At 48.1% G+C, this 25,845-nt stretch overlaps 7 protein-coding genes across 7 annotated transcripts; 3 read left to right on the top strand and 4 right to left on the bottom strand.

Annotated features, from left to right (window-relative positions):
* Positions 1 to 101: 101 nt before the first annotated feature.
* Positions 102 to 3,346, top strand: BDV14DRAFT_192307 (patatin-like phospholipase family protein; the record flags this gene model as incomplete). The annotated part of the gene is made up of 6 exons (XM_073771616.1): positions 102 to 185; positions 237 to 1,086; positions 1,153 to 1,698; positions 1,777 to 2,176; positions 2,346 to 2,372; positions 2,431 to 3,346. 6 exons carry the CDS (start codon positions 102 to 104, stop codon positions 3,344 to 3,346), a joined length of 2,823 nt encoding a protein of 940 aa, XP_073624343.1.
* A 2,109-nt stretch (positions 3,347 to 5,455) lies between these two features.
* BDV14DRAFT_203829 (uncharacterized protein) lies at positions 5,456 to 9,993 on the top strand (the record flags this gene model as incomplete). The annotated part of the gene is made up of 6 exons (XM_073774376.1): positions 5,456 to 5,604; positions 5,785 to 6,757; positions 6,828 to 8,315; positions 8,452 to 8,821; positions 8,874 to 9,127; positions 9,196 to 9,993. 6 exons carry the CDS (start codon positions 5,456 to 5,458, stop codon positions 9,991 to 9,993), a joined length of 4,032 nt encoding a protein of 1,343 aa, XP_073624342.1.
* A 1,918-nt stretch (positions 9,994 to 11,911) lies between these two features.
* BDV14DRAFT_126007 (uncharacterized protein) lies at positions 11,912 to 12,751 on the bottom strand. The gene has a single exon (XM_073765982.1). It carries the CDS (start codon positions 12,505 to 12,507, stop codon positions 12,043 to 12,045), a length of 465 nt encoding a protein of 154 aa, XP_073624341.1. The 5' UTR covers positions 12,508 to 12,751; the 3' UTR covers positions 11,912 to 12,042.
* Positions 12,752 to 14,169: 1,418 nt separating this feature from the next.
* Positions 14,170 to 14,722, bottom strand: BDV14DRAFT_180597 (uncharacterized protein; the record flags this gene model as incomplete). Its single annotated transcript, XM_073769937.1, has 2 exons — positions 14,636 to 14,722; positions 14,170 to 14,510 (listed from the first exon to the last, which is right to left on the bottom strand). Coding segments are annotated over exons 1-2 (415 nt in total), but the record flags the coding sequence as incomplete, so codon positions are not given.
* A 1,098-nt stretch (positions 14,723 to 15,820) lies between these two features.
* BDV14DRAFT_180596 (alpha/beta hydrolase) lies at positions 15,821 to 16,777 on the bottom strand. The gene has a single exon (XM_073769936.1). It carries the CDS (start codon positions 16,636 to 16,638, stop codon positions 15,829 to 15,831), a length of 810 nt encoding a protein of 269 aa, XP_073624339.1. The 5' UTR covers positions 16,639 to 16,777; the 3' UTR covers positions 15,821 to 15,828.
* A 1,636-nt stretch (positions 16,778 to 18,413) lies between these two features.
* BDV14DRAFT_203827 (uncharacterized protein) lies at positions 18,414 to 19,112 on the bottom strand (the record flags this gene model as incomplete). Its single annotated transcript, XM_073774375.1, has 3 exons — positions 18,414 to 18,698; positions 18,748 to 18,965; positions 19,040 to 19,112. The coding sequence occupies 3 exons, from the start codon at positions 19,110 to 19,112 to the stop codon at positions 18,414 to 18,416; spliced, it is 576 nt and encodes a 191-aa protein (XP_073624338.1).
* Positions 19,113 to 20,891: 1,779 nt separating this feature from the next.
* BDV14DRAFT_203826 (ankyrin repeat domain-containing protein) lies at positions 20,892 to 21,845 on the top strand (the record flags this gene model as incomplete). Its single annotated transcript, XM_073774374.1, has 1 exon — positions 20,892 to 21,845. The coding sequence occupies one exon, from the start codon at positions 20,892 to 20,894 to the stop codon at positions 21,843 to 21,845; it is 954 nt and encodes a 317-aa protein (XP_073624337.1).
* Positions 21,846 to 25,845: the final 4,000 nt, after the last annotated feature.

The following is a 25,845-nucleotide window of genomic DNA, read 5'->3' as shown; positions in this document are numbered from 1 at the left end:
TGTCGGGAATAAAGAGGAGTGAGAGTCGGAACCACTAGACTCAGTAGCCACCACGAGGGAACGGTGAAGATCACGAGCCGGATCTCGTGCGTGACAGTATCATGGCACCCTGGCTGGGATTGGAATGGGACGCGGGAGGCTGGACCCTCACAGATACGGGGTGTGTCCAGCAGATCCTTGATGCAGTGGAGGGCAGCGACATTCGCAATCTGTCAATACAAGTCTTTGTTGGCAAGGCGCTCAAGGCACAGGCGCTCCGAGTCTTGCATCCTTACAACAACATTCAGCGTTACTCAAGGACTGGCGTAGCGCGGATGCATCTGATCCAGTCTGAGTTACGGCCAGCAATTCTCATTGAAACAAGCAAATCCCCAGGGTCAACATCTCGACCACCGTTGTCAAAGCCACTTCGCTTATATCCTGTTCAGGACAGTCATGACCGTACCTGTGATGATGTTCAAAACATGCTCTTCCGGCATGTTATGATGCCGCTAGCGGACACCGTATGTCTCTTTGCAGCGGACCTTGGGGGACTTGAAGGGATCAGCATACTTCTGGCCGCCTGGAGCCAATTCCCGTTGGCTAGCCCTGACGGATCACCTTTTATTCATGCACGTTTGATCATAGTCCTGACAGACCCAGGTGATATGACTGGCACAGCACGGGAGACCGAAGTCAAACTGAGAGAGATTGCTGTTCCCAAGCTAGCAGCTGCTCTCTCTGTGTTAGACCTTCGACACAGAGATGGACTGTCCCCAGCGAGCCAGTTCGAGCCCCTCCGACAGCATCTGTTGCAAGAGCTAGACTATGCTCACATTACGCGGTCACAGGCACGTCTGCTATTCTCCAGAGTCCATTTGGAATGGGTATTCCGAGAATCGTTATCACACGTGACGCGGTGGCCAACGACCCCGTTCAATTGCATTCAGGCGTGCCGCCTGGACCGCGCTAGAGACGACGGAATGATAGGGCAATACCTAGAGTCGTTTCTCTGCATTGCTGAGAAGGCCAGCGTACCGACGAATTCACTGGCGGCCTTCATCGCTTCGGCTTTCCTCATGGACGCCTATCCTCCAGGCATGCATGGTGAGCGAGCGAGACGCGAGACGGCAATCACGTAGGATTTTCCACAAACCAGGCTGACAAGGATAGGCTTCCACCCGAAAATCATGTTCCAGACCCTCTATGCCGGCCACTGTCGGACGGCATGCCCTCGCCGGCCGCACAATCCAGAGATGGCTTTGTGGAATCAAGTGGAGACCCGCTTTGTAACCTTGTTCAGTGTGATGTCACCAGCCATTTCTTCAAGCCGGATTCGCCGAGACTCCCTGCGCCAGGACATGTCGGTGTGGGCTGATGTGAAGACAAACCAGGTCTGTCTGCTCTGCCTCTGTCGCCCCCCTGAGCATGTTCTGCCGTGTGGACACGCAATCTGTGACATATGTACCTGCATTTTTGGAGTTCGCGGCCAGGGTGCAGAATACCATTTTGACATGACCGCCTGTCCCTTATGTCTAAAGTCCTTCTCCTTGACAGTTCGACTCCTTCCACCGACAAAACGGCCCACTATCCTTGTTCTCGACGGGGGCGGTGTTCGTGGGGTCATCACCCTGGGCTTCCTTAAAGCCCTAGAGAATCAGGTTGTCGGCTTGGGAGGTTTGCGGGAGGCGTTCGATCTCAATGTAGGAACCAGTGTAGGTAGGTGTCCCAGTAACCATCATTGGCCCATTGTAGCGGTGTGAATTAGCTGGCTTAACGTCCGGTTTCTTTTAAAAGGCGGTCTCATCTTGTCAGACGTGGTTGTCTGTGGAGAGAGAGTAGACGACGCGCGCGCAAAGTTTATCACTTTGGCACGGCGGATTTTCCCACAACGGCCCCTTGCACACACTCTTGTTGGGCGATCCTGGAGCTTCCTGAGAAGTTGGCTGGCAGACAGTCGTCATGACTCGGAGGGTCTTGACGAAGCTCTCAAAGAGACCTTCAGTACTCTGCGCCGGCTGTTTGATACCACGCTCCCGCTCGTGTCTGGCATCCGCGTGGCGCTAACAGCGAGCCAGGTTGACAAGGACGGGTCGCTCTGTCTCTTCTCAAACTACCGTGGATTAGGACGCTCAACTGCCCAATCAGCCTACAAGGTATTGATACCAGAGGGTGAAGAACCACGACTTTGGGAAGTGTAAGTACTCACGTAAAGCCGACAGTCCATCGTTCCCTGGTGTGGAGCAGAAGAGGGAGAGCGGACAAGTTAGAACAAGATCTTCGCGCACGGAGAGATAGCGGCTGTGTCCCCTCGTGCTCTCGCCTTTGTATGGCTATCAACGTATATGATGCTGATATTGATACAGTGCACGTTGCTGCGTGGCCGCCCTAGGGTATGAATTAGTATGCTTCAGAGCAAGTAGACCATACATTGACGCAAACAACTTACAGATACTTCACGACCAAGCACCTTCCAGATATTGGAACATTCCAAGATGGGGGAGTCAGTGCTAATTGTCCGCTCAGGCCCGCTATTCGCGAGAGCGAAATCATCTGGCCCGCATGCACGCGGCCAGACCTTGTCGTCAGCATTGGGACAGGGTACCCGAATGAACAGTCCAGTAACCCCAGCCCGAGGGGTTTCTGGAGTGGTGGATTTGTCGAGCGAGCTATTCGTACCTTCCTACAATCACCTGCTGTCAACAGCAGACGCGGATGGCAAGATGCGCTCGACAGTATCGCTGAGAATGTTCGGCCTGACGTCTTCCGTCTTGATCGCGAGGTCGCGGGCGACCTGCCAGAGCTCGATGATTCGAGTGCGCTGGAAAAACTAGGTCAGTTTCCATATAGTGTTCCTGAGGAGCTCACCCGGGCTTGGCTGGCCAAATGTTTCTTCTTTGAACTGGACGAAGTGCCTACCAATGTGTTGGGCTCCTACAAGTGTCGAGGTTCCATACTCTGCTGCAAGTACAATGCGGGGAAAGTTGCCCAACACATGGCCCTGATGTTCCACAATGCCCGCTTCACGTTAAGTCGAGGGGCCGATCTTGGTGCTGTAGAGGATGGAAATGGATGTCTGATCTGTGGATATTATCGTAAATGCGTATCCTTTGAGGTGCCTAGCCTAAATGAGTTTATATCTCTCGAAGTTCGCGGTATCGCAGGCCACTGTGCCATTGGTGGCTTTCCCACCTCACTCCAGAGTTTGTTGCAGGCACAGCAGGCTGATGCCCCTTTTGGACGAGCCGATCATCGAACCGACCTATGGCCACCACCACGCCAATGCTACTGCACCCGAACAAAGCGGCCACGAACATTGTCAAACCCAGAGTCGCGCCCGAAGACGCGACGCGTAGATAGACTGTAAGGGGACCATTCTTTGTTATGACCAGCCGAACGTGGTTACGCAAAGAGTATATCGAGGAGGTGAACCTAGAGGAGATTTTTGGGCCGGGTTGAAGTACAAAGCCACCCAGTCCCATGGTTTCGGTTCGCTTAAAATATGACCACGTGGAGATAACCCCACCACTAACTTCTGCTTCAAGCTAAGTGGCAGGGCTAACGTAGCTTTCCACACTACCGGGCCAATTCTCCTACAGAGATGAAGATAGTGCCTTTCAACGAGCCAAATATTGCATGTATCACGACCACCTGCAAATCATGATCCCAAGCGTGACGAGCAGCGGGGGACCGCGGGCTCGACGACGTCGAACTGATTAGTACTGTAAGCGAGATCGACTTCGTCGTGGATATTCTGCCGGTACGCCGACCGCTTACCCACCTTGGTTAGCCTCGCTCCACGAGGGTCCATCTGCGTGTTTGTTCACGATCCTCTTGGAATGTCTTCATGCTTTGAATTCCGTACATAGGGTACCAGATAGATCAATCAAGTCTTCTGATAGGCTTGTCGTCTTAGCATGTATATACCTTTCCACGCTTTGTGTTTGTGAGCACCATACTTGCCAGAAGCCGTATGCTACTCGCAGCCCACCATAGGATTAAATCGTCACAATAGGCATGGTAGGTCAGGTTTACTTATAATGGTACACGCACAGGGAAGAGGATATAGTTACTACCGCAATGTCGATGTGGCTTTCAATGTTGTGCCTTACTGTCCCTTGAACGTACAGTATCCTAGTGTGAGATGCATATTTATATATATTTCAACCTCAAAGCTTTCAACATAGGTGCCTTGAGACATAAGCTCGGATGGTACTAATAATCAATTCAAATAACTTCATCCCACTCCCTAGCGAGTATGCATCCGTATTAACCGAAAAGACCCTGTATTGCGGTTCGAGATCTCCCCGTCACTGCACTAGCTGGCTACTGCGTGGCTAGGCATTTGGTGGCCTATTTTCATCTTTGGCCTTAGTCTATCCACCCAGCAAAACTGCAGACTGTTTCCCGAGCGCGCTTTTGAGCCGACAGTTCTCTCGACGTAAAGATTTGTAGTCCTCCTTCAGACAATGAAGATCTATTTGCGCGAGCGTGGCGTCGAGAACAGAATCAAAAATATGTTGTTGTCGATGCGTTTCTCCCTCTTTTTGGTTATAGGTGCTGAGCAACAACCACAACTTCTCAATCAAACCTAAAAGGATATTGACGAGATCTTCGGTTGCAGTGTGCTCCTTATGGACCCTGTACAGCACCTGTTGAAGGCCAGAGATTCTCCGGCTGCTTTTGTCGAGACTATTGACGATTAAAGCGCATTTGTCCGGCAGTTGAGCGAGGAATGGCACCGAATCCTGTAGCATAGGTTAGATCTATCTCATGGCAGTGGTGACAGTTACCTCTTCCATGTTGGAATTGCTGTAGATGGACTCCGCTTAGCAAGGGGAAAGAGGGGTCTACATTTACAGGACTCAATAAGAGACAAGCTGATCAGCCCTTCTGGCAATGTGGGAATGCCGGATATAGCGGCATCGTGTAGACGTCCTTTCAACTATGGAATCAATGTTACAAACAGTGTACCTGAAAGAGTTTCATCTTCTGTCTTCTTGTTCTATAATTACTCACCGAATATGAGGGCCTAGAGATTTTTAACCTCGCTCTTTTTAGTTCCTTCTTCTTTTTCTGGAAGACCTAATTCTGAGACATTCTCGCGCAAGGATTCGTCGCTCCCAAAACGTATCGGTTGAAACGAGCAACGCGCCAACTCACCACTGGAATGTCTCCAAAGGATTACGTGGTTGTTCAAATAGAGTGTACTGCCCTCATATTCCTTGATCTCGTACAGGACAGAATCCATACCAAGTTGAACATGATATCCTTCTCAAGCGGTTCCTCCCTCCTCTTGACTGGTGCTGCCAGAGCATGGTTTCTGATTGCTGGCTATGGTTGAGTGCCAGATGCTATATAAAGTGAACTGACTTGCTATGAGCGGACCAACTTTCCTACTCACCACTGGGAGTATTGTTTTCAGCTGATCATCAATACTGTACATCCGTCTTAATATCTCTACTAGCCAACCACAATGGATGTTTTGGAAGAACGAGCTCAGCTAGACAATGCGAAGGTTGAGATTGCACCACCGAAGCCGCGCAGCGTTGCTCTAGGACTAACTCGGGCCTACGCAACCGACTGGAAAGTCAAAGATGCCCTGCGGGAGCTGTATCAAAACTGGTAAATAGTATTCTGCTTATAGTGCCTCCAAACCCTGGTGTCATCCCCTCATACTCTTGACTCTAACAAGGTTATCGCTATTCTTGCAATAAATCAATGAGAGACTTGAACTGGGGACTTTGGTTTTTGAAAGCGCTGTACATCGCCATGTGATAGTGCGCTGGCTAAACCTGACGATAGGAAGGACGCCATCCTCCAGACATATGCAATTTCGCTCACCGACTTCGTACCTATTCTTGAAACTACCCCGGACGAAATTAGGATCATCGTGAAAGGAAACATACCTCTACCAAGGGAAGCTAACAGGCCCATGACACAGGATATCTTAGGATATATCCGGTTTAACAAGATGCAGGGAAGCGTCGAGTTTACGAACCTCCGCTCTACTTTGGACGAACAATGCCTAGAACTAGGCACCACTACCAAATCGAATGATGATCGGCTGATAGGTGGCCATGGGGAAGGGCTCAAGATCGCGGCTTTGGTACTCTGCCGGGAAAATCACCATGTGAAGATATCGGCGAACGGATGCTACTGGAATTTCGGATTCAATGGCACTAAATCGACCAATTTCTATTGCCGCCTGGCTCCTGCTAAGGGGAAGCGCGTCCTGTCAGGACTCGCTGCCCGAGTTAGGGAGGATGTGTCAGTATTAGTCGAGAAAGGTCACACGGACGCAGGTCGACGGCTGCAGATGGCAGACTTCGGTGCGTGGATGCGTGAGACGCTTGATCTTCACGTGCCCTCTGACCGGGTTCGTACTCTGTCAGGCGATCTGCTGCTGGGGCAGGCCCACCGGGGCCATTTGTATCTGAAAGGCATCCGCGTCCCGCATGCAGGCCATAACGGTCAAACATTCTACTTTGGATACAATCTCCTCCGTGGGAACGTGGACCGGGACCGGCAGCGCTTGGTGGATGGCCAATCGGTGGCAGAAGCGATCCATTCCATATGGAATAGCGCTATCCTCCACAGTCAATCTGTGGTCCTGCCGAAATATATTAAGCTTCTCCGTTGCGACTCGGCTTCTGCTGATGCCGTCGGCGCAGATGAATTTGTCTCAGAAGCGACGGCACGGAAGATGTGGGCAGCGTTGAGCTGTGAGGCAAGGATAAATGATGGATTCTATTACCAGAATTCCCGTCAAACCGAGGTACCAAACCCTGCATGCTGCTACCCTCTTTGACATTCAACGTTGGATCTAACACTCTCTCCGGCACCAGCATGAGCCAGTGATCCGAACCGAGTTGAAGAAGCAGCCTCGGCCATTATCAGAGGTGCTCTGGAAGATTCTCCGGCGGTACAGTCTGGTTCGGGAGCCAATGGAAGAGCTCCAACATCAATTCCGGAATTCTCGAATTATTGAGCTGCCCAACACCGCCTTCGCTCAGGGTCTGGCTCGCACTCTCCAAGCCTTGATGGCGCTAGACCCACGCACAGCGACAATCAAGGTTGTTTTTGTCCGCTGTGACATCCACACAGTCGATTTGGCATACAGTGAGAAAGAGAACATGCTGTATGTGCATGAGAAATGGCTCGAGCTTCCGACTGCTCCTAGCTTGGAGGAGCTGGAGGTGTCGCTTCATCTAGGGCCAGACGCCTTCTTCTGCCAGCATATGGTTGAAAAACTGTATCGTCGCACCTTGGCGATCGTCTTCAAGCAGAGCTCTGAGACGCAGGCGGCGCACGATCACACGGCACTTCTTGAGTTGTCTCATCAGAAGCTCCGTCAGATGCCACGGATGATTGAAGCGTCCCTTGCAGAGGGTGATACTGCGGTAAGGATCTCTTTCTATACGGGCCATAGTCACGCTTTTGTGATGCTTCTTGGGGCGCGAGTGCATTATCTTGTGGCTCTGCATATCACCGGCTGCTCAGAGCTTGCGACAGACTTGATATACCGGAAGAGTCGGGACATCTGTAACTGCCCGCGGGCATCTGTTGCCCTAGATTCGCGGACAATTGTTTTCCAAAACTTGAACCCGGGCATGTGGGTACCTATGGTCGTCAAGCAAAGCAACCAAGATGGGACTCTCGAGGAAGGGCGCGCATTAAAAGCACAAGATGGAGCCTTGATTGAAGTCTTCCCTCAGGTAATCTGTGTGCCTCATCGAAATAGTACTGACCAGTATCCGGGGGTTGATGCTCCTCATGATGTCCTACCAAATGCTCCATTTACTGATAAGTGTGTTGACTTTGGGACTCACCGTCCACCATCGGAGTCTGCAGTCCTTGACTGCAGTATACCGACAGAGGATAGCTGCCAGAAACTGCAGGTTCCCGGTCAGAACTCCACCGCGGAGATGTCGAGTGTGCCAGAGTTGAACTCGACAGCATTAGCATGTGATGATCTCCACATCGTGGAGATAAAAGATGATACAAGTTATTCTCCCACGAGCCCTCTATCTGATCCCGGTCATTCAACGACTCTCGCCACTGAGCAGCTCACCTGTCGTTCCGAGCCAACCCCTTCAACCCAACGAGTCGTGCCTGCTGCTGGACAGGATAGCATAACAAACACATTGCTCAGATCCGAAGTAGCAGGGGAACTAATCATCAAAGAAAACTCGCAACATTATGCAACCCCTGATTCCATATGTGCCGTTGCCCCACAAATGCCCGCCATGGACACAGCCTGGTGGAAAACGTGGGCTGCGCAGAACCAGTGCATGACACCGCAAAGGTCTAGGCATCTTGAGAAAGATCCAGTGGTAAGTTATAGGCCAGGGATCTTAGGAACCTCGGTTTTGCGTGATGACTTTCTAAGGATCATGGTTTCCTTTTCAGCTAAGCGGAGTGCTTATTTACTTTGGGAAGTGTGAAAGTGTATACTGATGAAACTACTAGGTTGACGGACCCTGGCAGCTGTGTGACCAGTACGACGGATTCCACAGAGGCACATACGTGCAGGCCATTATAGCACATGTAACTGGGATCTCAACTCATACTCAGGTGCTTTTTATTCACAATATCATCAAGCCTCTTGAGAGAAGCCATCTCCCTGCTTTCTTAGTGGTTACGAGATACTCATTTCTGGTGGACCACCCGGTACTGAAGGGGATGGATACAGGCTTTAACCGGGAGCTGTTGCTCCATTTTCGGAATGCTAACCACATGGCGGAGGAAGGAGATGCGGAGATTATTGCGGCAAGAGACGTGACTCTAGTAGAAGCGGATGATGGCCCGGTGGCAGTGAAACTTATCAACCAAGAATCTGGTAGGAATCTGCTTCATGTCAGTGGCTTCCCCCCTAATTTTTCTATTTACAGGACCAGTACCGGGCTTCTTTGCCCGATTTGCTGTCTGGGACAGCTCGCCTAAAGAGTGTCTTTTCACCACATCCTTGGGTCCTTATCTTTTCGAGGTGGACCGGCGAACAACGCCATACTTCACCGCACTGCCTGTGGCGTCAGTCTTTGATCTCTCCCCTGAAGACACCGGACTCTCTATTGGCTTCGCACGGGCGGGATACCGAATCCGTGCTGCGATCGGTGTCGATGAAGGTCGTCGTCCATGGTGGAAGGTAAGTCCGGGGAAGGAGCGTTGAAAACCAAAATGGAATCCTGGGCCTCAGCTGACAGATTTTTGTAGGTACAACATCCCGATGCTGCCATCTACTCAGGCGATGCGGTGTCAGTAATCATGAACTTGGGAAGCCAGGGAGCAATGTTGTCAGACTTGGGAGACCATGAAGCGCCGCGGGTCGTGATCATCTCTAGCAGGGAACGAATGCTAGCCCTAGAACAGAGTTCGTCGGACACTGATACGGAAGATGTCGTATCTAACAGCTTGGAGTCCTCTAGACTCTGTGTTTTGGCCGCCGAGTCACCAATCCTGAGCCCTGACTTTATTGTGTTGGCGCTGTTGATCCCCTCTGCCCAACCGACACAGCTGACTAGCTCAATCATAAGCCCATTCTCCAGTACCATCAAGTCCCTTCTTGCGCGTGGATATTCAGTCACCTTGCGGAGTCTACCAAATGCAAACGCGGAGCAGACATATCTGGTCCTTTTAGCGGCTCCTTTGGGCACAAACCCTCAGTGGATTGAGGATAGCCTGTCGGATCTTCAGGTTTCTCGCGCCTCATCAGATTCGCAGAGCAAAATGCCCGACGTGCTCCAAGGCCAAGGTGCCATAGAGGACGAGGCCACGGATGCAGCTGATCACCCATCGATGATTGTTTCGACCAACACTAGGCCAGATGGGCTACTAACGGCCAGCCGCGAGCACATATATGACTCTTCTTTCACTACGATTGGGCGTGACATTGCGACCATTCTCACGCGGGTCATTGGGGAGTTTTCGAAGCAGTCCCGGGCTCCATGCTCGAGTATGGCAATGCCGGACTTGAATGAAGCTCAGGACAGAATAAAAAGACAGAAAGTATGAAGACTGCCCGCGCACCAGTCGGGCAGAAGTGTACTTCTCCATGTCAATATGCATGCTTTGATTAGATCTTGCTATTTCAGAGACATCTTTCGATTCGAGCACTGACTTCGCATGATTATCATTGTGGTTTTTCTTCCAAGTGTAAACTGCATAAAATCCAATTATTGTACACAAATCTGGGCTACCCTTTCCTAGTTAGCTCACAATCGAATAACCCAACTCATATCTGCTGTGAAGGATACGTATTTCTGTCAAGCAGACACTTCAAATGCTGAATTGCATCAGGACGCCAATAAAATGGGACAGGTTAGACTTCTGACATCTAGGGTATGTTAGTATTACTGTACTTTAAAGTGTTGATAAGAGTTAACTCATAGTAGCAATAAGTAAATCATTCTTAAGGCCTGTTGTATGACAAGCACTTTCATAGCTCTAAATACAAATAAACAAACAAACAAACAATTCATTAACGCCCGGCGGCTGAGCCGAAAGGGCAACTATCACTAAGCTACTAGTACATTTCTTATCAGGTGCCATGTCTCCTTCTAGCCCGTACACTTTCACTTTTAGCATATGTCATGCCGTCTATCAGGATCGTAGGAGATTCTCGTGGGTTAGTAGTTTTGTTAGTAGGCTTGCTTGAAGGCGCTTTTCCAAGTGTTCAACATCCCATCTTAGGCAGTTGAAGCGCGCCTACCGTGTCTGCCACAAGGTGGTTGGTGTGAGTTAGGTTGGGAAGAGTGGGTGATTTGTGTTTAACTATATGGTTAAGCGACGTCAAGTCGGCCGGTGGCGATTGCAAACCGTATTGACGCCCGTACCGCTTCTAAGTTTGGACTCCAGTTTTAATTATCTAAGTACGATTTCCCGCCCAAGTAGAAGGATATGTTGCCTTGGTGTGTATCGGTACATTGCAGCATTTCTGTCCGATGTGTCGTCCATCTCCAACATCGAAAGAGAAAGTGCTCTACCGTCTCTCTTGCTTGTCCACATTCACACTGATCGGTTTCCGCAACGTTGATTCGGTAGAGGTATCCGTTTAATCTTGCCATGCCCGTCCGGAGCTGGGCCAGCACGCTCGCTTCTTTCCATGGTAATCGATCATACAGCTGTCGAGTGTGCTTGCCTGGGAGGGCTGCGTCCACCCTTTTCACGTGTTTGCCTACTTTCTCGGGCAGGCCTTTGCTGGTGTCTTGTTGGGATCATGCAATGTTAAGAGTGGTTGACTTCATTCTGGGGAGCTGTATGTATGGCATGGGGTCCTCTTGGGTCGCCGCCCTGGCTTGCACTTTAGCAAGGCCTAACAGTTTGTTATCCTCACTTGTGGAGACCCAGCGGATTGTGATCCTGTTTCCATTTTTCCACAGTCTTCTAATTAGCTTGTGTATCAGGCAAACGTGTTCCTGGCCCGACTGTTGTCGCGGGTTCCCCAGCGTGAGTGCGGCCGCTTTGTTGCTGGTTAGCAGCGTGATTCTGTACAATTTCAGTACTGGTAGCGTCTTCAATGCGTGTGCCAATGCTGCCAGCTCTCCCGAGTATGGGTTCTGCTCCGATCTTGCGCCAAGTGTGACGGAGAAGGTCTTCAGTCTCGGCTTCTTGTACTTGGGCGGCTGCTTTTGAATCGCTCCACCAAATCCTACTACCTTATTCCGTGCCGAGCTGCTGACTGCGATCTGCATAGATCCGCCGGCTTCTGTCTGTGACTCCGAGGATTCTCCAATATTAGTCTGCAGTCGTTCCTCCCATGGTGCTAATGTAAATGGATTGATGGTTTCCAGTGTTTCCATCTCGATATTTTTCAGCACGTCTGCCACCTGATACAGTATAACGGCGAGCGGTGGAATCTTTGGAATTTCCTGATACGGTCCGTGTTCCTGCGGAGTGGGTTGGTTTCTGGTAGGGTGTGGATGTCCGTCCACATCTTCACTGCCCGTCTCCAGAACCGGCTTTGCGTCTGCCTACGCCTGAGTCCCAATAAGAGACACCGCTAGGTTCGAACCCCCCAAAAAAATCCAGCCCTCATTGTATTTGCTGATGATGGAGTACAGGTCAAACCAATAATGATGGATCGCGTGGATTGGAGTATAATGGCGGCTCGATGGTATAATCCGTGACAAAGGGTGGGAAGCTGTTTACTCCGTTGTCGTTGTGAACGCGCGCAACACCGCTATTCACTTTGTTTTCCATAGGTGCGTTTGCTGAGTATGCTTGTACCCTTTTGCCCAACCGAATGATTGTAATAGGAAGCCTGTTTTGCTCGGGTAAATGTCCTAGAGTAGGATCATATGAAGTATTTGAAATGTCAAATACAAGAAAGACCTGAGTTGCCCACTTCTGTTTTACCAGAAGCTTCAACTCGGGTCGATCGTTATATGTGCCCTCCAAAAGATTCTTGTCTTTGAGTATATCAAAAGCTATTGGAAGTAAGTCCTCTGAAGTAGACCAAGACTGCTCCCAATACGAATTGCTCGCCGAGACGATGACGAGCACTCGCTGTGGCTTCCGCTCCATCATTTGAACGGCTATTTTTGTCAGCTACAAAAAAAAAACACATCACCGGAAACTTACTATCAATACTATCAGGTATACCGCGTGGAAGGACCCTCCAGATAATGCGATGATGCGACCGTTCCTGACTGACGAGTTTACCCCTTGCCAGGGGAAATGGGTTGGAGAGCCGACCAGATTAATGACCAACCGAATATTTCTGCCGAATGTTTCCGCCAATAGTTGGCGGAAAAGGCATCGTCATCGGTGACTGGATAGTTACTCCGACTCAGCTTACGTGATGTCTCGGGCCGTTCAAAGACTCCCCGTTCCCAGAGCTCCACGCGGTTACCTCCCCGCCATCGAACCACGTCCATCACCAACCAAGGATGCCGGCAACTCTAAAGCTAGCACAGCTCAAAACGATTCAGTAGGCGGTGGCAAAGCAAAGACCGCCGAGAAAATAAGTACGGGTGGGTGTTTCAACGTTTGTGGTACGAAGGAGGCCAGGACGGGCGTTTTCCTGGCTCCTAGGTCACATGATACCTACGAGGTTTGCGGAGTTCCATGAGTTTTTCCACGGAGGTCTGCGCTCTGCATGGATGGTCCGCTTTATGCACGCTTATAAACTAATTATACCTGGCACAACCACCATGCTACCTCTTTAGTTGGTCATTAGGGAGCGCTTCCCCATTCGCCACGAGATACCCTGGTTTGGCCACTGCCACGTATGTACAGCAGGATGGATATAGTTCTTATATACTTCTGTCAATCGACCGGCTCTCAATGTGAATCATCGCACGTGTCGTTTAGGGCAGGTTGTTCGACATCATGTAGTGAGGCATATTGTTCATAATGGGATTGATAATAGATCCAAGTAGAGGTACACACAAAAATGAAATATCGGATGCTTTTATGTTTTCTATGGAAAGAATATTACAGCAGCCCTCATTTTAACGCGATTCACTTGGTAAAAGAACCAGGCTAAGATCTTGTCGGTGGGGCCAACAGACAATTCACAGGTGTTGGAAGGTCAGACCAATTTCGAGCATCACTGTAGCAGGGGCAGGTTCAAGTGCAAATGTGTAGGCCAAGAATGCACAGCACAAAGTATGGCTTCCATAACATTTGGCTAGTACTATTACCATTTACCCCTTACAGGTTTAGTTTAAGCTATTATTTCGTTTACATAGTGCGAGCATGTGATTAGGGCTTCAAAACAAATGTGAATGTCTTTAATTGGGAAGTAGAAGGCGCATGCCACTGTAGAGCCCTAGTTTGGACGGAAACGTTTATAAGCAGGTCTTAGCTTCCTCAAAAAGAGATACTAGTCTTCAGCACCACGAAGAGGTGCCTGCTTATCGCTGAAGAAGATAGTGACGATTTCCGAAACGCTGCCATCTTCAGCTATCCACTGAAGCCCAGGGAGGTGACGCTTCAGAATGGTCCTTGAATGGCCGCCGTCTCCAGAAACCCCGAGGGGGCCTGGGAGGTGGCACTTCCAGCCATATCCTTAGAACGTTGCCGTCTCCAGAAAGCCAAAGGAACAGTGAGAGGTGACGCTTCAGTACGGTTTAGGAAGCGCCGCCATCTCCATAAACCCTTGATAGAGCTCTGGGAGGCGACACTTCAGAAGAGACCGTGGAACGTTCCAGCTCCAAGAACCTGGACGATTCTGGAGGGTCACGTTCCCGCGCAGTTGATGAAGCATCGTAACTCCAGAAGCCTGAAAAGGCTCTAGGGGGTCTTGCCTGAGAGAACCGCCCACCGGGATGTTCCAACTCCAGGGGCATGAAGGAGTCCTGGGGGTCGCATCCCGGGCAGTCGAGCAGAAGCCTGAAAAGGCTCTAGGGGGTCTTGCCTGAGAACCGCCCATCGGGATGTTCCAACTCCAGGGGCATGAAGGAGTCCTGGGGGTCACATCCCGGGCAGTCGATGAAGCATTCCAACTCCAGAAGCCTGAAAAGGCTCTAGGGGGTCTTGCCTGAGAGAACCGCCCATCGGGATGTTCCAACTCCAGGGGCATGAAGGAGTCCTGGGGGTCACATCCGGGGCGGTCGATGAAGCATTCCAACTCCAGAAGCCTGAAAAGGCTCTAGGGGGTCTTGCCTGAGAGAACCGCCCATCGGGATGTTCCAACTCCAGGGGCATGAAGGAGTCCTGGGGGTCGCATCCGGGCAGTCCATGGAGCATTCCAACTCCAGACTTGTGGAAGAGACTGGGGGCCATGCTTTAGACTGCTTGGAGAGATGTCCATGACCCCTCTAACAGCTCGAGGGTAGCCAGCCTTTTATCATCGTTGTGTCCCATGAGTCACGTGGTTCGACCACGCGAATTTTATGCGTAATGGGTACCCACTTTAGTAGGTTGTTGTGGGGCAAGTCAACAATAACACGTTGGGTTGTTGAACACTGAGTCAAGAATGTTCACACCACAAAAAGCTGAAGAAGGACATTTAATGTAGAAGTTTCTATGGGGCTAGTTCACGGCACTTAGGTTTACTATGAGCTCGTAGACAACTGTTTAAACAAAGTTTAATCTGAGACAAAGTGAAGGAAGCATTCAACCGAACAATTTCCTAGAAGGAAGATAGAACGACGCTCTACAGTATCGGCTACACGCACGTAGCCTAGTAAGGAACGGATACCATTAACAATAGGATCTCTATTCCATCATGATCCTCTTCTCGACATGCACTTCCTTCAATACAATAAGGGGTCGAGTTCTTGTAGCGGCCGAACTGCCATAGATTACGTGGCCTCAGTCGGCCAGCGGCTTCTGCAGAACACTGCCCTCAAGGAACCGCTTAGAGAAGGGATTTATTTTTGCTTGGTCATTAATTATTGAGGTTGGTTAGTTATAGTCTGATGTCTTAGGCAGATTGCTGTACCGGCCACCCACTAGACAAGCACTTACTCGCTTCCCACGCCTCATCTAGGACGCGTGGCTCAGGATTAATAGTTCCATAACATTTCCAGAACACAAACGTATCATGGCTACCTTACGCGATTTTGCCAAACAAAGCATAGTATCAATGTGTCCGTCAAGCTCTCATCCCAACACCGTGCTTGAGATGAGCTATGTCACGGACCAGCCTCAAGTTATGCAACTCCGACCACGAAATTGCTGATTTCTGTGACACTGCCGGACGTTGGCATCAACTCCGCTGCTATTATGAAGACTAGTACACGCTTATGTAATTGTGGCTCAGGTAACGTTAGTTAAGTGTTGGATAATTATGGTAGTCCTCTCGGCTTGCGGAACTAAAATGTAAAAAAAAAAAAAAAAAAAAAAAAAACAAAACTAAGTAAGACCAACAGCGATCGCATTACTCCTAGAGACTCCTTCTCAGCTCACACTGCGTCCCAGCAGCCATCCAATACCGATCGAAACATCGCCACAGAACTTCTTTGACGACTCCAGTTCAGGATAGAATGCAAAATGGCAGTGAGGCAAGCCAGGATATATATCCAAGCAAGTACTTACACCATTGTCGCAAAGGTAACGCTGATAGATTAAACCATCATCGCGAAGGGGGTCTAAGCCCGCCACCTGGATATAAGCTGGTGGTAACTTGTGCGCAAGCTCGGGATACATGAATGGTGAGAAGTTGTCTGAAGTAAGGTCTGGCTTGTATGCTTTTTTAGCAGCATCAATATCGGCAACGTCCATAATAGGAGAGAATCTGTTCTGAGTCCTTGACACCCAATCATCACGGTACTCCTTGGGGATATTTTCAGCAGTATAGGCAAGAAAGGGAACAGACACCCAGAGGCCAGTAATGGGAGGCTTTAGGTTCTCCTTAACTGCGCGCTGGGCTATTAATGCAGTAAGATGCCCACCAACCGAAACACCACCAATAATGAAGCCCTTGGATGGGTCAGCACCAAGCTGGCTTGCATGCTGTGCAACCCACTTGACCGAGTCCCAAACATCTTCAGGTCCTGTGGGAAATGGATGCTCCGGGGCTAGCCTGTATGAAATTGTGATTGCCGTGGCGTTGTACATGGCAGTTAAAGCTCGAGCGAATGGAACAAGCTGCAAGTTGGTACCAAGCTGGTAACCACCACCATAGATAAGAACAATGACGGGGCTTCCATCCTCGGGCACTGAGGAAGGTCTAAAGATGCGAATTTCATGTTCGTAGCCATCACGCATTGTTATATTGTGAACGAATTCATTTGTTCCAAGAGAAGGGGTGGTCTCGTATGCTTCCTTCTCGGTTGCGGCATGCTGGGTACGCAGGTGCTCAACAGAGGAGCTAGTGAAGAACCCGCCAGAGGAGAAAGCAGACCCAGTAGACAGCAAGGGATCAGCAGAGGTCCAGTGAAAAAACTCGCAGGTACTTACGGCAGCGAATTCGGGATCGACCTTACTCATAGCGAGAAAGGCTTCGTTGTATTTCTGTTCCTGAGTCGCGTGCGTCCCCCTGGTCTCTTCGGCAGCCACGGCAGCCTTTGAGAAGCTTTGAACATCCATCTCGAGAAGACAATTGGCTGGATGAAAAATTGAGAGAAGGGAGAAGATGTAGGTAACGAGAGAGTCAGTTGGTGGAGAAAAAAGGCATAGAGAATGTGTTGGAGGGTTCTTATAGTGAGGCTGGCAGAGGCAACAAACCGCGCTCGCACATCGAAAAGCGGCCCAGAACAATATTTTTTAGAGTTCAACCCAAAGTGTCTTTGTTTCCGCCAAGAAAAGCTCCATGATTGGCTCCAGAGCTCGACTGCAAGCCGAAAGCCAAATTCTGCTTAGCCCTACGCAGTGGTGAGTAGGATGAACAGCTAATAATTTTTAAGTAATCATGTAGAAAATAATTGACTAGCTGGCTGTAGTCTTTGATAAGCGAAACAACAACAATAATAGTAATAATAAAAAAAGGCTTATTATTTCGATCTCGGGGACCATAGCCATGCGAGCCAGTCAGAGCAGAAGGATAGGGTACCTGATTATTCAAGATGCTTTGACCTTCTTTTGATTTTCAGGATGGTTTGAGGATTGCTAAAACTGGATATTAGGCAATATTGTCGGCAACAGTGGCTACGTATGGAACAGATGCCGAAAACTAGAATATTAGTTAGAATAAGCCGTCCCAGTAGGGTGGACCCTATTTGGCGGAGCGGCAAAATCCACACTTATCTACAAAAAACTTGAGATGACTGCAGCCTGTTGAAATTCAATTGCTACATCAATCCTTGTAAGTCAGGTTAAAGCTGAGACAGCTCACGAAGACAGCGGATTCGAGAAGCAGAAATTAACTTAACGTAGGTTCGATGCGATTAGTCAGCAATGGCGAGTTGCGAGTAGTTAACTATTCTGCGAGCGGGGTGGCGGGGGCGCCGAACGCTTGCATTGCCTAGCTTCAACCTATTCTTCTGCTACGCTTCGACATCTAGACATAGACGCCTGATTAATTGATGAATCTTTTGATTGGCTCACTCTTTCAGGAAATACCAGGACATTTCCATATTCATTGCTCGTACTTTCTCGTTCAGAGGATAGCGGTGTCGGACATCACGACGTACGTAATATGGAGTACTTCACGACACAAATATAAAGGACTGGATCTAATAGAAAAGGTACACTAAATACAGGGAAATAGGGGTAAAAAGCTAATCAGTATAGATGATAGTCTGAATGACCTTGTAGGCGCTGATCAACCACTAGTTCGGTGTTGAAGCAGAACCTGATTTGACCGTCACTAATGTTTGACACTATGCTATTTCCCTGTGGTCTATACTAGCAACACAGGGGTGATCACCACAGTTTGCGCCAGAATGCTCATACGGCTGATACATTGTGAGTGATTCTGCCGGGATATATTCTTAGCATAAATACATACATAGTCAGCTAAAACAAGATATGGTCTGGTCAATGAACGTGGATGCAGGTCTTCAATGAAAAACTGATCCCAAGAACAGGCATATTTGAACAATTTAGCTCTTCTCGTCAGACATATGTTGTGTTAGACAGCTGAGGATCGGAGACATCATCTGACCAATATTTTTCAGCTTTGCCTCATATAGATCCCTCTCTGCTTGATACTTGAGCACTTGCTCTTGAAGATCTTGACGTTCCTTTCCCCATCTTAGCTCCGCATCATGCATCTCTATCCTAGTCCTTTCACGGTACTCCTCAAATTCGCGAAGTTCACTTTCCCTCTCATGTTCAAGCTTCTCCAGATTGTCATTGCCAAGGGGTATCAAAGGGCAGTACTTATCCTAAACTAGGATTAGTTATGAATTCTTTGAAGTTGTACCGAACTCATACCTCACATGAAAGCGCCTCCTCTGTTATTAAAACTCCTTCAACTTTGCCGCTATCTAAGGCCGTGCAGATTTTTTGGAACTCTCCAATAGTGCCATTACTCAAGTCCTTTGTAGTGAAGAGGCCATGCAATGGTTTAGCCACTTTCCATTGGTATAGATCATCACGTCTTGGACGTAGACGAACTTTCTCCGGAAGTACATCGAGCCCAAGTTGAGTTTCTGGATTCTAATTAGCCTTTGGTACCCGATTTTGCACACGGCGTGTATAATACAGATTTATCTTTGGGACTTACTCAGATGTGCTGCCAGTTTTGTGCGGCATTTCTGCCTCGCACTTGCACGTTTCTGATTACTCGACATGGCCATGTTTGTAGACACAGATGGTTTTGGTGTGAAAAGAGCCAACTCTTCTGACTTGAGAAATGCTAGCAAAAGGAGGAGATATTTATCCTCTTTCTAACCTCTAGTGTGCTTGAATATGCTATTCTTGGTCGTTATGTAAGCCACCGAGCTACTATTTCGACGCAAAAAGGTTGAACAGTCCCTATGTTTCTCGCAGACCCTAGATCGATAGAGGCTACATTATTAGTCAATTAAAAATATGGTTCTTGCCGTTGATTGACTGCCGGTTCTCTTCTCTTAACTGCCCTCATCTTATATCCAAGTGCTTTGATATTTTGTATAAATGAGCCTACCAGAACGTTTTACAAAAATGTCTGTTGGGCCAAGAAAGACGATTCTGTGGCTGGAGAGCCTGGTATTGCAATACGACACCCGGGTCAGAATTTATCAGGTACCTCAATATATATTGTTACTTATGTTGAAATTGTTTTTACCGACTACAGACAAATCGGTTCACCGGCTGATCTGCGAAAGCCCTGCCGTCACGGTGGTTGCGGCTGAGAGCCATCCGTGCCTGATCTCAACGGGGACGCCCTATGGGCATCTTGCTAGTGCTGCCATTGGTAAACACATACAAATTTGTCCAAGAGTTTCTATAAGTCGGTCTTGCTGTTTTACGGTAGCACTGGCATTGGAAAAATAAAAAAGTGAAACACAGTCAGTAAGCATGCTATCCTGTGATATCTTTTCGATCTCCGTCGATTGATGATCAATGATTTAGACAGACCCTGCCCGATAACTAGGCTCGCCAAAGATAGCGCTGAAGTCTGTATCACACGCGCAAGAAGGACCTATCATTCCTTCTAGCCAGCCTTGATATTATTCCCGCAGCTGCTCCTGTCCATCGAGCATCTGATTTATCCATACCTATCACTTATAGATCTGGTCAGTCAATACCCCGGATCAGGGACCCCAACAGCCATCTGTCTACCAGGATGACTCCTCATTTCCACGAGGCGCTTCACCGGTGTTGGAGTGTTCAGCTTACCTTCCTAATATATCTACGTGTCAACAAGCAAGCTCTAACCATAGCAGCTGGCCTGGATTCGGAAATTCTGATCAGTATCCAGAAACCCACCGAAATGTCATGGCTGAGCGTCGACGGCTTATGAGAGTCTGGCGGACTCTGAGAATAATTCTACTACATATGAGTCCATGGCTTGCTCCTAATCTGTGATGAAATGCCTACCATCTATTCTCCGTTATTAAGGAAAAAATGTAAAGAAGAAATGTAAAGAAGACGCCTGCGAATGAGGGTATATAGACTTATCAGTAGAATATGCGTCTACCATGACATACGTCAATCGCACAGCTGAATTGTCTCCAGAAGTTGGGTGGTTGCTTATAAACGCCCAGTCATCTGTGTGTGGTGGCAGCGACTCCTCGCGTGCTAAATGGCCTACGAAGACATGGTCATTTATACAGTACATGCTGCAGACTCAGTGGCTGGGCCGATCAATTGGAGGAAGCAGGCAGAAGGACCAGCTTCATAAAACCACTAGGTACTGTATAATCAACTGTATTAAGCATAACTATATTTATCAATTGCGCCTTTATCTTACTAGCCATGAATAATATCTATTACAGTAGACATATGAAAGTTTATTCCCAGACCCCTCATCATGCCGTATTGCGATGGAGACTTGCGCACATAAATTTGACACTGCGCACCTGTTACCTACAACTCCATACATGGAATTTTCTCCCAGCTTTTTATGACCTGTGTTGCTGAAATTCGCACTGATGTTGTTCCTATGTATTCCTGTTGGGATACTATCCTATGTCGCCGAGATTTGTGGAAGCGCATCCACACTTTCTCTAGCTCTCACGAGCCATACTGCCTACGATATCTTCCTACCCGTGCTTTACAAATTGGATATGCGGTTTGAGGGAAGATCATTGTACCTGGCAATCACGTCCGACAACGCCGGACTCGCTGAAAGGATTATTCGATTTAGCGGTGACGATCGGTCAAGGCACCATCTTAATGAGGCAGTGTCTCGGGCCGTGTTGGTGAATTCAAAATCCGTTCTTGCGAAACTTGTGGTATTTGGAGGTGTCGATGTGAACCACAAGTCAATCAGAGAAATGACACCGCTTATGATTGCATCTGTCCTGGGTCATAGCGACTGCGTGGAATGTCTACTGCGGTTTGACGACATACGGGTTGAAGATGGAACTAAGCACGGGTTCACGCCTCTTGAGGCATCAGTATTTGGCGGACATACAGAAGTCGCCCTTACCTTACTTGAAGACGGTCGATCCAGCCTCAGAACAAGGTCGGCAAACAACCTGCTCCTACTCGCCCTTGAGATAGATGACAGGCAAATTGCCAAATTCCTATTGGCCAACAATGTCATCGATACGGCCGAACATGATACTATTACTGGCTGGACACCGCTGCGCTATGCCGTCTCCCATCGCTGGGACTGGGGAATTGATCGCATCCTTGAACTTGCTCCGCATACGATTGATACCAAGTGTAAGCAAGGTGTGACGCCTCTCATACAGGCGGTGAACAATAATGACTGCCGGGCTGCCAAAAGACTTTTGGAAGCTGGTGCTGATGTCAGGATTGCGGATAGGTGCGGAATGCAACCTCTGCAACTGGCGAAGACCCCTGAGATGTCCCAGTGTCTACTTGCGCTCGGGGCCCGTACCAAAGCAAGGGCAGGTACCAAAGTGCTTCTTAGGTAAGCTTGAAATGATGGAGTAAGATGTGAGCTTACATGGCGTCGAGCATGCTAGGCAGGCATCAATCCACAAGGCTGGCTAAAAACACTTCAAGGTTCATCATTAGACATCGCCAAAATCTTTTGGAGAGCCGCTTTTACGTGGTCACAGTATTGCACAGGCTCTGACTTGGGCATGAGAAGGGTACTCCCTCGTATGGGACTTTCTACCAGACAGAATAGAAGAATTGAGCTACCTAAGTACCATCATTCTCGAAATCGGTCTGACCCGTATAGACACGCAAGTTGGTTTTTGGTCCCACTGCCCAGTTTAGTCTGGTTACAATCCCGACTTGACACATAAATAATATATAGTTTAGAATGGATTACATCTTCATTTAGCATGACCTTCGGAAACTGATTCTTATCAGTTTCAGCCTAATTCCCAGTAGTCAACATAACACTATCCGGGTAACATTATTATATCTTTTGCATAAAACTCCGTAAAACGCTGTCTAGGCTCACTATTCAATCTTGCGTCGTTTGCTTCTCAGCCGGTAATGATGGCGGTTCTCATTCAGTGCACAGACAATCTGCTCATCCCCTATATCCATCGCGATGTCGAAAGCAGTTTGGCCAATGCTGTTTTCCCACTCTCGCTCGGCGCCTTTTTGAGGAGATATACAACACTTTCAAGAGCGGATGCTTGCACGGCCACATGTAAGGGTCGTCTACACCTGATACAACAACAGTACGATAAGCACTAATACGATGCCCCTCAATAAGAATCCGCGCATCTGCGTTCCCATCCAAAGGTAAGGTCCAGGCTAAAAGGGCCCCGTCATGTTATTCTTATGGAAAGGTAGCGTAGGACTTTAATTTAGACCAGTATACGTTTAAGGAGATCTTGGAGATGAAAACTATCGGGGGGTGGGGAATGAAGAGGGGAGCTTTTTCTGGGGGTCTTTTGTTCGTCCGCCTGATCTGAGTCTTCAACGTCCTTGATTGCTGTATATTTATAACATATAAAGAACGGATGGTTATATTCCCACCCAACTTGATCCCAAAATTATTTTCTTAATGTGTGCGCGCATGCTTGAGAAGCATAGAAATCAATCCTTGTGGTCAATGCTATTAATCAAGTTCACGCACGCAAAGGCCTACAGATACGCAAGCTGAGCCTGTTCTGTCTCCCCTAGAGAAAGTGTCCAGATGTAGAATGACCTAACTGATCAAAATATCAAATTAATAGTTGGTGGTGATGGCAACCACAGCTATTGGCCCATATAGGGGGGATACGATCCACAAACCTCAACACAAGCTATCTTCTCTTCGCCAAATGGTAGTCGCAATTCTAGTCCGTCTTGAATTCTCTCGGCTGGATAAGAACGGTAATAAGACAGCAGTTCAGACTCAAGCTCATCCTAACCGGGCTACAGCTTGTCTAACGCTATTAAATGCTCTCTATATTCAGGAAGAAGAAACTCACCAATATAGAAAAGCAGCAAGAATCAAAGAAGCAGTTGCCGCGGCTTTCGGATCGCCGATATCTACTACTAGCTTGGAGCCACATGAAGCAATTACAGGGTTCCAAGAATTGACAGCTACAAAGTCTGAAGATTGGGTGCTCCACCTTATTATTAACCAGCTACATGGCAAATTGAGCCCCGCAGCATTTACATTATTGTCCAGGCGCCTCCGCAGGTGTCTCGCGCTGTCCAGGCTGGTGGGTGGTATCCTCAGGCATCTCAAAATAGCTCAAAGAGACATGTGTGCCCCAGAGTGCGAAAAAACGGCAAATACTCCTTTCAAGAGAGTGGGGAGAAGACCATACCGGCCATCAATGAGGTCGGCAGCTCGAATTTTCAGTAAGGGAAACACGGCAAGGCACCTTGCCAAGATAGTCACTGGGAAAAAGGCATTTTTGGGCCAAGCTTTAGTTTTGGCCTTGCTGTCATTTGAAGTTCTAGCACAAGACAGAGAACAATAGCTACAGTAGTCTACATGGGTTTTGATGATAGATCCTCTACAAAGTCGAAATCATGAGTACAGAGCCGTTTGGAACTACCTTTGATGCAATATATAACTTAATTGAAAGTGACAACCAGAGGCAGCTTACAGGTCAGGGGTTCACCTCTAACCACGGCCGGAGTATTTGGTCACAGATGGCCTCCCATCTGGTGACATTTAGCACCGTATTTCTGCCCAGATACTGTGTAGAGAATAATCTCAAATTATAACTTATTTGGTGATTCCCAGATATGCCGTCCCCTGAGCATTTTTGTGACATAGTATCCTAATGGATGTAAGCGGCAGCTTTTGATCAGTGACCATGTAGGTTCTGAATCAACTCTCGAGCAAAATGTCGCCGATTCGCTCAGCGAAAAGGGTTATTCGGCCAATAATAGATTCGTGCTAAATTCTTAGCGGCGGGGCCAGACAAAAATCAATATGTGTTTGAAGGTCAGACCGATTTCGAGCATCAATATAAAACGTGAGTCTGCAAAAAGGGATTAGGTGTGTCTAGAGAGCTCTGTTTGAGTCTGATGCATTAGACAATAGTAATTTTACGAGAAAAGCCAAATGAAAGTGCAAATTCAACAGTGGGTCATTTATCGTGGCTGCCAGAACAGAAAATTGATTGCCATCTAGGATCCTGGAAGAGAAAGACTACAAGGATACGAACGTTAGGTATGGGCTCCTTGCCGGTTGGTCTGAGGCATCATTCCCGAGACTAGCCCATGTTAGCGTCGAATGTGAGAAACAATTGAAAGAAGCGAGACCCTGGCGACGGTTTTGAATTCTACTTTACAAAACAGGAAGTCCTTGGGACGTTTGTTTTGTATCCCGAACCCTAGATATATCATATGATTTCCAGACCGGAAGCCATTTCGATATGTACTCTCGCATTGATCGCAAGACCAATAAACCAGTCACTGAAACCAATATGTATCTCCTCCGCTGTCTCCGCTGTTAGGCCCACCGGGTGACACTAGTTTTGACTCTCCCTGTATATAAACACTATCATACCCTGGTATGAGCTTTGATAAGATCAAGATGGTCTGACCAAGTCAACAAAATTTGCTCGCATTATCAAGACATCCGCATCAGTTCTCGAAAGAGGTCCATATGCTTCTGAGGAATCCAACATTGCACAAGGTACTCCCGGATGGTGCCATTTGGTCCATTGACGAACCTTTCACCAATAACAGTGGCTGTATTAACATCACTTTCGTCGCTCAGTTTGGACATTAGCATATGTTCTTGATCAGATTTTTATCACCCACATCACTTGTTTGAGAAAGGTCCTCGACGTCCGATGCATCTGATCTCAGAAGCTCGTAGGTTCCGTCCATCTCACTGTCCGCTGCTAGGGAATCTGGTTCAGAGAATGCCAGGGATGAACTTGTATCCGAGTCTATCTCGAACGCGTCAAGTATCATCGCCGACCCGGTGTTCGCCAGGTTTTTGGGATCAATAAATTCATGAACAATTTGTCCCTCTGCGGGTTGAGGCTGACAATTCTGCATTATTATGGATTTCTGTGGCTTTTGGATAATGTGTCGTTGCAAGCCTTGTTGTTTTTTCTTTTCCATCTCACTTTAAAGGGCCAACAGGTGCGATAATATAGGTTCCAGTACTTATACTTCTCTGGCAAGCGAGGCATTTAGTCAATGTTCTTTTTTTTTGTTTTTTTTTTTTTTTTTTTTTTTTTTTTTTTTTTTTTTTTTTTTTTTTTTTTTTTTTTTTTTTTTTTTTTTTTTTTTTTTTTTTTTTTTCACCACCAAAATGTGCAATGATGGGAATCTTAAAAGAGTTTGTTAATATAAATGTAAAAGAGGTCTCTTGTAGGGCAAGGCAGTCTGAACCACTGGCAGAACATTCGCGCGGGCTGCTCTGACGGTAGTAATTTCCACGTCAATTGCTGATCCATATCGCACACCACCCCATAGTATAAACGGCCTCACTTGATGTGGCACTGTCCTTTTACGGTTCGCAGAAGCTCCAGATCCTGGGCTATATGG

Source organism: Aspergillus stella-maris, assembly GCF_047715825.1.
Source record: "Aspergillus stella-maris strain CBS 113639 unplaced genomic scaffold BDV14scaffold_65, whole genome shotgun sequence".
NCBI classification, from domain to species: domain Eukaryota; kingdom Fungi; phylum Ascomycota; class Eurotiomycetes; order Eurotiales; family Aspergillaceae; genus Aspergillus; species Aspergillus stella-maris.
Note: the sequence above shows the minus strand (reverse complement) of the source record. Positions and strands in the feature narration are given on the sequence as shown.

What these genes read in the sequence shown, in the direction of transcription:
- BDV14DRAFT_126007 (XM_073765982.1), bottom strand. Translation starts at nt 12,507, where the DNA reads ATGATGGAGCGGAAGCCACAGCGAGTGCTCGTCATCGTCTCGGCGAGC.
- BDV14DRAFT_180596 (XM_073769936.1), bottom strand. Translation starts at nt 16,638, where the DNA reads ATGCGTGATGGCTACGAACATGAAATTCGCATCTTTAGACCTTCCTCA.